The 11,976-nt window shown below is 39.5% G+C and overlaps 1 protein-coding gene across 22 annotated transcripts in view; it reads right to left on the minus strand.

Annotated features, from left to right (window-relative positions):
- The window catches only part of LOC115067226, a 67,008-nt gene extending 55,928 nt beyond the window's left edge, over positions 1–11,080 (minus strand). For 11 of the 22 annotated variants that reach the window (XR_003846660.1, XM_029554728.1, XM_029554726.1 and 8 more), the window contains exon 1: positions 10,876–11,075. Coding sequence is in view for 16 of the 22 variants with exons in the window: in XM_029554728.1 (XP_029410588.1) it covers positions 10,876–10,936 (61 nt within the window). In the remaining 6 variants the exon portion in view is untranslated. Of the gene's footprint in view, positions 1–10,875 lie in introns of all 22 variants that reach the window. The other 11 variants (XR_003846663.1, XR_003846661.1, XR_003846662.1 and 8 more) reach the window with 7 other exon arrangements.
- Between the last annotated feature and the right edge of the window lie 896 nt (positions 11,081–11,976).

Genomic DNA, 11,976 nt, shown 5'->3' on the forward strand with positions numbered 1-11,976 from the left:
GCCATGGTTCAGGGACTCTTGTGGAAGAGGCTGGCTGAAAGATTGCAGGAGCCAGAGGAAGGGGTGGAGTGTTGGATGAGCTTGCCCTCCAAGTGGCAAGTTAGACTGGCAAGCAGTGGATAGAGGCCTTCTTCTAGCTTGGATTCACCCACTTGTTTCAATCACCACAAATTAATTTGACTATAGACACTCTGTAGGAGGGGAGAGGCAGAGGGAGTCAGTCACCCCTCCCAACCATTCAGTTGGCCTTAGCTGCATGAGGGGGAGGGAGTAAAGATAGGGATAGGGGAAGCTGGAGAGAGGGGGTTGGCTTTGCCATCTTGGACCACCACCAAAAGATCAGGGAGCCCCGGCTGCAATGTAGGGAAAAAGCCCAAGGGTGCTCATGCCTTTGTATGTATCCCCCATCACCACTCTGTGCTCTGTTCATAAGCCAAATAGATTCCTCAGCAATTAAGAGCACTGACTGCTCTTCCAGAGGACCTGGGTTTGGTTCTCAGTACCCACATGGCATCAAACAACCACCTGTAACTCCAGTTCCAGGGTATCCAATGCCCTCTTCTGACCTCTGCAGGCATTGCATGACATGGGTGCACTTGCATACATCAGGCAATACACTCATACACATAGAATAAAAATAAAAATCTGCAACTAGTCATAAATAAGGATTCAGAACATTGTGTGAATGAGGTTTTGGGTGAGAGTCCTAGGAAATTGCAGGTTTTCAGCTGGGAAGGGAGAATAGCCTTTAGCAAATGCCAATTGTGCTGGAATTCTTAACACCCAGCTGGCCAGAGACTTCAACCAGACTCCTAGGTGAGGGGTTTCTTTTCCTTCCCACATCCCTATAATTGTCTCTGCCTTTCTAGATTAACTCACATCCATTGGCTTATTTATGAAAGACAACATAATGTAACCATCTATCACTAAGACACCAAATGCAGTGGTTAGCCGAGACATGGGTTAACAAGCACAAGAATAAAAGACACAAGAATTAAGGAGTCTCACGATTCTGAGGTTTTTCTCCACTAATGTATTCAGAGGGTACAGAAGATTCCTAAGAGCCCTGAAAAATTACCTTTGAACTACAAACCTTAGGCACAGGAACAAGAGCAGTTTGGGGAGGTTCAGAAAAAGCTACCTGGATCTTACTCTCCTCTATAGAACAAAATACTTATTCAGAGGGAGGAAGGGCAACAATATGAGCTTAAGTCAATTGTAAAAGCCATCTGAAAATTGATGAGTGGAAAACAGGGGGAGAGGGGAAGGAGCCCTAGGAAAAAGGTAGACATACTGAGTCCAAAATTAGAGCAGGGGTAAGGCAGAAATAGGGCACAACCACAAGATCCAAGGACATGGTTTCTAAGACTAAGACATGATAAATAAGCAAACACATAATAAACAAACAAAGAGATGAGGCACACTCCCTGCCAGTCACAAGGGTAAAGAATGTCATAAAGCACTACAGAGTAAGGAATACTACATGAAGGATAAATGTCTCTGCTTGGAAAGCCCCAGCTAAATTGAGAAGCTCCTGTCCCAGAAACTGTGTGAAACTCCAATCCTCATACCCAGTGACTGTACTGTCTGGGAGAACATATGCCAGCACGCATTGTCCCTAATACCTAAACTGTAACACCAGCACTTACTGTCTCAAACTCTCAAATGGTAAAAACAAACAAAAAGCCAGGACTGCCGGAAAATACCAAGTCTTTCCTCCTTCAGTGCTCCATATAAATTTAGACCACCTGTTTCAATCCCACAGAAAAAATGTGCTCCTTCATTATTCTTAATAAAGACCAGTCTGCTCCTGAGGTTGGTCCCATCTTTTAGTTTCAAGTCTCCCTGATCAATCCCAATCTAACATTTTCCAACACTATAGGGGTAAGACAGTTCATGGAATAAGACCTCTGGGACACAAAACAAAGAACACCTGAGGGTGACAGAGTCATTTAGGAAAACCAGAGGCTATGACTTCCTGCCAAATACCATGTAAGGCAAGGGTATCTCTCTGTGAACGCAAGCCAGTTCCAAAGCAGAAGTTTTGCCCAGGCCGTGATAAGACAGAGCTTGGAAAGGCATCCTCAAGAAAACTAATTTGGAACCCAGTGAAGGAAAGCAAAAATCTACAGATGTTCCCAATCACAATAGTGATACGGGGGTGGTTAAAAAATGAACAGGAAATTCTTAACCACCTGAAAGCAATAAGATAAATAATAAATAACCCCAGGCTACTTTACCAGAGACGACCAGTCTGACACACCACAAAATACTGGAATTTGCCCTTTGAAGGCTCACTAGAATGAAATGACAGATATATAGGAGAAAAGTCATGCACAGACACCAACAGAAAGTATAAATACCCACTAGCCTAACTTGATTAGGAAGCTTACACATACCCCATTTTCTATAGGGGAGCAGGAGAGTGGGAAATTATACAATTTAGCGGAGAATAGTAAATTATATTTATAGGGCTAACACAGCAGTAGTGTGAGGCATGGTAGTGCATACTTGTAATCCCAGCAAGCGTAACCAATTCACATTTACACTGAGAGAGTCCAATAACCCTATCTCAGTAATAGAATGGCTAGAAAGAGGTCAGTAAGAATATAGACACCTGAAACATTGTCAATTAAATCAATGAACTTAACGAGATTTATACTTTATAGACTTTCCTATGCCAAACAGAATACACAAGCAATTCTTTTCAAGTGCACAAGGAATTATGACCAGGAGAACTTATATTTTGAGTCGAAACAAAATTCTAACATTCAAAAGATTATAAAATGCATGTAGTGGCCTATACCCATAATCCCAGCAATTGGGATGCTGAGGCAGAGGAATTTCTGTAAATTTGATGCCAGCCTAGGATACATACTGAACACCAGCCCTGCCTGGGCTATAGAGTAATAACATGTCAAGAAAGAAAGAAAGAAAGAAAGAAAGAAAGAGAGAGAGAGAGAGAGAGAGAGAGAGAAGGAAAGGGAGAGAGGAATTAATTTATACAATGTCTTATAAACTAAGTCAGTAACATAAATATGAAAAAAAATTACATTTAATTGTGTGTGGATGTGGATGCACACTGCTATGGCATACATGTGTATTGGCATGTGTGTGCCACAGTATGCATGTGGAGATCAGAAGATAACCTATGGGAATCTGTTCTTTCCTGCACTATGTGGGTTCTGGAGATCTAACTCAGGTCATCAGACTTGGCAACAAGCACCTTTACTCACTGAGCTTCTCACTGACCCTCAAATGGAATTTAAAATAATACTTCAATTTCACCAAAAATGAAAATACAGCTAGTCAAAATTTAAAGAGTGAAGACAAATGTACACACAGAAACACACACAAAAATTTACATAATCCACATCAACAAGCTAAAGAAGAGTCCACAATGCTTTCAACGGATACACAAAAGATTTTACAAAATTAAAAACCTATTTGTGATTTTAAAAACAGAAAACAAAGAAACTTTAGTAAAGAAGAAATTAAAGTGAACGTGATCTCAATAAAAATATTCGTATAAGATGTACAATTACTAAATGCAAATGGAAGATTGAATGCCTTCCTCCTAAAATTGTGAAAAAGGGAAATATCTGCTTTCACCATTCTTACCTAACACGGCACTGGAAACTACAGACAGCACAATAAGAAATGAAAAAAGAGGGGAGGCCATGCAAGATGGCTCAACATGTAAAGGTCCTGGCTGCCCAGGGATGCAAACCTAATGACCTGGATTTGATCTCTGGGACCCACATAAAGGTTGAAGGAGTGAACCAACTGCACAAAGTTGTCCTCTGACCTCCATACGCACCCTCTCACACAAATATCACACACATACTTAGACACACACAAACATACACACAGACACACACACACACACACACACACACACACATAATGAATTTTTAGAAAGAAAAAGGGAAGGAAAAGCATACAGTTTAGAAAGTGGAAAATAATTGCTATCAAGCCTGGGCAAAGAAACTGCAGGAAGTGAAAATGAGTGCCACCCTAGCTTTGATCCTAGCACCAAGCACAAGAAACAGCACGCATGGTGGCACATGCCTGTAATCCCAGCATTCTATTCAGGAAGGGGAGAGGCAGGAGGTTTAGAAGGCCAAGGTTATCACAGGCTGCACAGAGAGTTCAAGGCCAGCCTTGAAAACTTATCTGAAGAACAAACAAAATCCAAAAGTTCAGGTCCATCCTCTGGTACATACAAAGTTGGAAACCACCCTGGAATAAATGAGATCTTACTGGAAGGAAGGAAGGAAAGAAAGAAGGAAGGAAGGAAGGAAGGAAGGAAGGAAGGAAGGAAGGAAGGAAGGAAGGAAGGATCTTTCTCAATCATTCTGGACCTTATTCTTCTAACAGGGTCTCTCAGCAAACATGGTGCTCACTGATTTGTCTAGGCTGGCCAGCAGTGAGCTCCAGGGATCCACTTGTCTCTGACAGGCCTTCCTACTTCCAGGACTGGGTTTACAGGTGCCTGCCACCACACCCAGCTTTTATGTAGGTGTTGGAGATTCAATCTCAAATCCTCACACTTGCTGAACAAGCACCTTTCCAACTGAGTCGCACCTGTCCCCCAATATTCTTTCATGATAAAAACTCTCAAGGGGCTAGAGAGATGGCTCAATGATTAAGAGCACTTACTGTTCTTGCAGAGGACTTGGTTTCAGTTCCTAGCACACACATCAAGTGGTTCACAACTGCCTGTAACTCCTGTCCCAGAGGATCTGACACTCTGGCTTATGTGGGCACCTGCATACACAGGGTGCACATAAACTCATGCAAGCATATATACATACACACAAAAGAAAAATCTTTAAAAATCCCTCTCAGTTAAACAGGAATAGGAGGAAATGCTACCACAACAAAGGGTATCTGCATAAATATCAATGCTTAAAGTCTGAAACATTTACCCTTAAGAGTGTAGTAAGAGAGGCTAGAGAGATGGCTCCATGGTTAAGAGAACATACTGCTCTTCCAGAAGACCTGAGTTCAGTTCCCAGCATCCACGTCAAGCAGCTAACAACTGCCATTAACTCCAGCTCCAGGGGATCCAATGTCTCTGACCTCCTCAGGCACTTGCACTCACATGCACATACCCACACACAGACACACATATATACACATAATTAAAAATAAAACAAATCTTTAAAAAATATTGTAGTAAAGCAAAGAAGTCCTTTACCACCAGTCCCAAACAATGAGGGCTCTAGTTTATGTAATAAAGTTTTTTTAAAAAAGGAAAAAATAAGCAGAAGACTTATCAAAATTGAAGCTATAGGCACAACTGTCTATGCAGAAAATCCATAGGAAAGGCGGGTGTGGTAGCATATGCCTGTAATCCCAGCTACTCTACAGGCTGAGGCAGGAGGAACACCTGCCTCAAAACAAAGAATTTAAAGGGCTGATGATGCAGTTCAGTGGCAGAGTGCTTGACTAGTATATGCCATGCCCTAAGTTCGTCACTGGTACTCGAGATGGGGGGAGGAAAAAGAAAGTCCCAAAGAATATACCAAAAAAAAAAAAAAGAAAGAAAAAATAGTTAATTGTTTCATCAAACTGGTACTCTACAAAACCAGTAATAAAAATCAAAGTGAAAGCTGCGCACACCTGCAATCCCAGCACTTAGAAAGTGGAGTCAGGGGCTGGAGAGATGGCTTAGTGGTTAAGAGTATTAGCTGCTCTTGCAGAGGACCCAGGTTGGGTTTTCAGCACCCTCCTGCTGGCTAACAACTATCATTAACTCCAGTTCCAGGGGAGCTGATGCCCTCTTCTGGCTTCCATGGGCATTGCATCACAGGTGCACTTAGGTACATGCAGGCAAAATCATTCATTCATAAAATAAAAACAAGTAAATAAAAGAGGGGCTGGAGAGATGGCTCAGCACATGGCTGCTCTTATAGAGGAACCGGGTTCAGTTCCCAGCACCCACATGATGACTAACAGCTGTCCATAACTCCAGTTCCAGGGGATCCAATGCCCTCTTCCTACTTCCATGGACAGTGCACAACATGGGTGCATTTACACACATGCAGGCAACACACACATACACAGAAAATAAGAATAATAAATAAAATAGTTTTAAAAGAAAATGAAGGCAGGAGGATCAGAAGTTCAAGACCAAACTCAGCTACATAATGAATTTGCAGCTAGCCCTGTTTACATAAAATCCTGTCAGATAGATCTGTGAGCATGTCCTGGAATTTATCTTGCTAAAAGGCCCAGCTCACGGTGGGTGACATCATTCCCTGGGTGGTGGTCCTAGACTGTATAAGAAAGCTAGCTATGCATGGGCCTATGAGTGAGCAGACAAGAAGCTTTCCTCCATGGTTTCTGCCTCGAGTTCCTGGTTGAGCTTCTGCCCTTACTTCCCTCAAATGATGGACTGTGACCTGGAAGAATAAACCAAATAAACCCTTTCTTTCCCTAAGGTGTTTTTCATCAGAGTGTTGTTTCACAGCAACGGACAGGAATCAGAATGGCATAATAAAGGCAAAAGAGACAGTCTGAATAAACTAGCATGTATCAGTACCAGACTCATGTATGTCATGAATGCTGGACTTGTTAGATTGAGATATTTGTCTGACTTTCAGTGCTGGCTCAGCAGCTGAAAATCAATGAATAGTCCTGAGTGTGAAGGACAATGGCTGAGGCAGTATAATTGGGAAAATCTTGCCAGCCTGAGCTGCATAGCAAGACCATGTCTCAAAAAACAAACAAAAATTAGTGCGAGCACATGCATAGCACAGCATGGTTGGAAGAGTGGGGCAGCGGGTGCTTTTTTCTGAGTCTTACCAAGAAGGTTGATCTAGGGGATCTACGTACATAGTCAAGTATTTGGGCTTCAAATACCTGGTTTCTTGCCTTCGAATCTCCATAGAACCTGGTAATTTATGGTATTAATCTCAGAGCGGATCAGATTCATCCTGGGGGTACTGAAGCTCTTTTGTTGGACCACACATTTGCATCTTTGAAGCCATGGTCTTACTCATAACTGGCTGTCAGTTATGTGCCAAATTCCTGAACCACTGCTTAGCAGAAACATCTAGTGATGTTGAAATGTTTTACACAAACGACAACGAAAAGCATTGCAAATTTGGCTCTCAGACCCTATATTGTTTATAGTATTATTCACAAGTATAATTTCAACTGCAAGTCCTTAATGTTCTGAGGAACACATCATTCCTATGACTCAAAGGTACCCCTAGTTATTCTGTGTGACTGCCTTTACCTGCATTATTTAAAGTGACTTGTAGTTTACAAAGCTTCCTTTATCTATGCAGTGGAAACAGTTGTCCTGTATTCTCAATTAGTATGTCTGTTTTATAGATTAATCACGGACACTGAAACAGGCTCCTTATTCTTTTCTGTAACACCTTATGCAAATAAAAGATGCTTCTTTTTAAAAAATCACCTTATTATAATGAACTCACAAATAAAAATATCACACAGCTAGATTAAGGTAGCCACTCAAATCCTTGCCCAGACCCAAACTTATGCATTTCAGCAAATTTCTTCTATATAGCTAGAATGGACACTCTGATACCATGGACCTTTGTTTAGAGTTTTACACTCATTATCAATCACAGTTTTACACATGTATCCACCACGACAAAAGGGAATACTATGATAAAGTTGAAACCAAAAAAAAAAAAAGAAACCTAACTAGCTTTATATCCTCCTTTATGACTCACTTTGAGAAAATTTGAAAACAAATCATTAAAAGTATAAAAAATAAGATTTACTCATATTCTCCATTCAATAATATCTCTAGTTTAAACTTTGTATTTTTTTAATCTGGGGATATTGTTCAATGGTAGTGTGTGCTTAGTATGCACATGGCCTTGGGTTCAAGTGCAGCAAATATACATTAAACACAATTTATATTTTCATTCTGTTCTTTATTCTACGCATACAACTAAATATATGTGTATTATATATATGTGTATAGGTAGATGATAGATGATAGATAGATAGATATGGGCTGGGAAAGTAGTTTTAATGATAGAGCACTTGCCTAGCATTTATAGGTCCTAGGTTCTACTATCACACACACACACACACACACACACACACACATACACACACACACAGACACACACAGAACATATAGTATATATTTAGAAAACTAAAATTCTATTATCTAAACTTTTTAATCCTACAAGAAAGCACAACCTGATTACATTTATCATTTTGCTCCTCATTTTCCAAGTATATTTGTGTTATAGCTCACAGGGTAATTAAGTATTCTTTGCTAAAATAATTGTTATATTATCATATGTACACAATTCCTGCTTCTTATACAGCTAAATTACTTTCAACATTTCTTTTATGAATAACTGCTATGGATATTGATTTTACATCTTAATTATTTTTCAGTGTATAACTTCCCATGAGTCTGTTGTGAAACAAATACCAATTTTATATTTTTATTTCTCTTCTTTTATGGTTGATCATCAAGTCAAGGTAAATAGTACATCCACCTAATTAAATCTTTGGTATTTTTTAAAATTTGAGAATGCTCCAAATCCTCTTTTATCTACTCTGAAGTATACAATAAATTTTAAAATGTGAAAAAATGTTTTTAAAATCAATTCATGTGACATAGCACTCAAAAGACTAAAAGAGAAAACATATAATCCTATAAACAGATGCAGAAAATGGCATTTGATAAAAGCCAATACACATTCATTTCAAAACCTCTTATCAAACTGTATAGGATGGAAATTCTTCAACCTGATAACAATAACAACGAAAAAACCCTATAACTTTAATCAAAATTAAATCATGACAAACTGAAAGCTTTCCCACTAAGATCCGTAACGAGTGAAAGACATTATGAATGTTGTAACCAGCTATGTACAGGGTTGTTCAACTAACAATGCTCTGTCCTAGAACTAAATGATGGCTAAAATGTTTTGCACATAGCAAATTAATGTAATCACACTAATAAGACAAAATAAACAACTGATATGCCTAAGCAATACCATTTCCTTCAGATGCCTCCAGGCAAATGAAATTCATAGGTTTTTGTCTTATTAAAAGTTTAGGCTCAAATCACCTTGAAATTGAGTCAGAATCAAGAATTCCCTTCACCCACTATTTCAAACATCTTATGGAACATTCACTATTTGCTTGAGATTGCTTCCATGACCAGCTTTACCTGCTTTTCCATGAGAGTATATTCTAGCTCCCTTTGATTGAGATGCTTGTTAGACTCTCTCCTCAATTAAGAAGTTACAGGAACCCAAATAACAGTCATTTATGGGCACTTAAGTTCTCTCTTGTTTTTAATCAACTTTTAAAATTTTATCATCTTCAGTATTTGCAAAAAAATATGAAGTACAGATACTAGAAGTCCAGATGTCACAAAATTTGAGAAATGGAGACTCTGGGCCTGGTGGCACAGGCCTATAAGCACAGCTACTTGAGAGGAATCCAAGTCCAAAGCCTGCCTGAGCTATACATTGAGCTGAAGACCAGTCTGGGTAACTAACAAAGTACTATCTCAAAATAAAGAGATATGAGCTGGGTATGGTGATGCAAAGCCTGGAATCTCAGCACCTGCACAACCTGTGCAACCCCCCCGCCACACACACACACAAAGACACACAGACACATAATTAAAAATTAAAAATAAATTTAAAAAAGAGAGAGGGCCCAGTGTTAGTTTGCCAAATTGCCTAACATGCAGAGTGCCCTGGGTTTAATCCCTAGTACTAAGAAAAAAAGAAAAAAGAAATGTAATTACTAAATTTAAAATAATAGTTACTTCAGGGTATGAGGGAAGAACAAGATGCAATCAAAGATAGATACAACAAAATTTCAGTTATATTTGTTTTTAGTATAAGTTTGTATTTGTCTTAAATAGTTGATAATATATAAGGCCTTCACCCAAAAAATAAAGATTAGAAAGAAGTTAATTTTATCATTCCTTTGTCACCCCAGACATACACCAAAAAATGAGGTCATACTATTCTACCACTTAGTTTTTTAATGTAACAATTCATCTTGTATATCAAAGAGTTAAAATAGTCAAATCTCTTCTAACATTCTTCTACTGGGATACACAGGTTGTATCTTGTTACAGGTCACAAAAAGAAAGTGCACAAACATCCTCTTGTATATGTCCTTATTGAAGGCTATTCCTAGTTCTAAAGGATGGATCCTTAAGAGTCAGACTAGTGAGTTCTAGAATTTACTCAAGTGCTATCTGTATTTTTTATTTCACTAAATATTGCTAGGTTACATTTCCACGTGGTTGTTAACAATACTTTATCCAGCAATGCATAAATAAGATAGATAATGAACACTTAGCTGAAATTTCTTTTAACCAAATAAGCATTTAACAACAGAATACAGGTCATTCTTTAAGTCCTATTATAACAGGCACTCACATGCTTCCAGAGCACATATTATTATATACTCATATCTTCATTTGAAATACATACGAAGGGCTTACACAAAAACAGTTTAATATACCATAAGAATGTTACAAATAAGTTAGTTTTGCCAAACTACTAAGTTTAGACGTGAAAGACAGAACTAAGGACCAAGGGGTTAGGCTGTTCTTGAAGGCCTTTGGGCAGATGGAGTAAACACTCCATATTGGACAAGGGAAAAACGAAAGGACAACTCAAAACGGGATCCCTCCGAGGAACTACCTTCAGCATCCTCTCAGCCTCATCAGTAGAACACAGGTGATCAAGGGGACTAATTTATTCTCGAATAGTCTAAAAAAGGGGAAAAGAAGAGGGAAGGCAAGCAGGATGGTTCTCCCGCTGTAACGGACAGCAAAATCGAGCTGTGGCCTCAGTAACGGCCACTTGACTAGCCAGCGTGAGGCTCGGCACTCACCAGGATACACTGCCAAACGAATTTCTTGATAGTCCTTCTTAGAGTCATCCTTTAGCTGCATTGCTAATTCCGGTCGGACCGCAATTGTGCAAACTCCTCCGCCATCTTCCGAGTTATAGAAGCCCAGGTCTCCAGCACTTCAAAAGCCTGGGGTGCACGTCACAGGCAAATAGTCCCCGCGCCCCACGCTCTCGCGCTACCCAAATGGCTCCGCCTGCAACATGATCCGGAAGACCCGGAGGCCCCTTCCTGGTTTTGCCTGACCAGCTGGGTGCCTCTAACAGCCTTGTTCCTTGGTTTTAGGTCCACGTTCTTCCTCCTCTTTTTTCATTTATTTTACTTCCCGGATTTCTTTCACTTTGCCCTGCCTCTTAATCGTTTTCTTTTCCCAGATTTCTCGCTTTCCTCAGCTTTATTAGATAAATATATAATTCACTTCTGTCAGTTCACCAAATTACCATGTGCTAAGGTAAGCTGAAGATTGATTCCCCACCCTTTTTCTTTTAATCTTGTTTTTGTTTTTAAGAGATAGTCTCACACTGTAGCTCAGGCAAACCTGGAACTCACTTATGTGGTCCAGGCTGGCTTGCAACTCACAGTAATTCTCCTGCTTCAGTCTCTCAAATGCTAGGATTACAGGCACATCTCTGATATCATGCTCATTTTAGAGATGAAAATCATAAGGCTCAAATAAGTGGCTAATTTCCTCAAAGTTCCAACAGCTAGTGAATATTAAATTAGACTGTTTAATTCTGTAACAAAAAAAATATTCATAAAAGGGTTAGGGTTCTATGATCTGGCTTAAAACTTCCCTGTTCTGTTAGACTTAGCGCAAGGCCTGGCTCTGGCATGAGGCAGCTAAATTAACCAAAACCTGTGCCTTTTTTGCCCCTCTCATCCGTGTTGGAGAATACACTTCTGAATGCTAGCACAAAGAGCATTAAAAGAAATCAAATAAAAACCAAGACTGAAACTTGAGAATGTAGTGTGGAAGGTTAGATGGGGAGACTGTGCTGTAAAGGAAAGGAAATTTTCAATTTAGAAGCCCTAATCCTTTTCCATTCCAAGGCTGGTTAAGATGTCTTTTTTTTTTTTTTTTTT

This window comes from Nannospalax galili, unplaced genomic scaffold, assembly GCF_000622305.1.
Source record: "Nannospalax galili isolate Female #2095 unplaced genomic scaffold, S.galili_v1.0 scaffold365, whole genome shotgun sequence".
Taxonomy (NCBI): Eukaryota; Metazoa; Chordata; class Mammalia; order Rodentia; family Spalacidae; genus Nannospalax; species Nannospalax galili.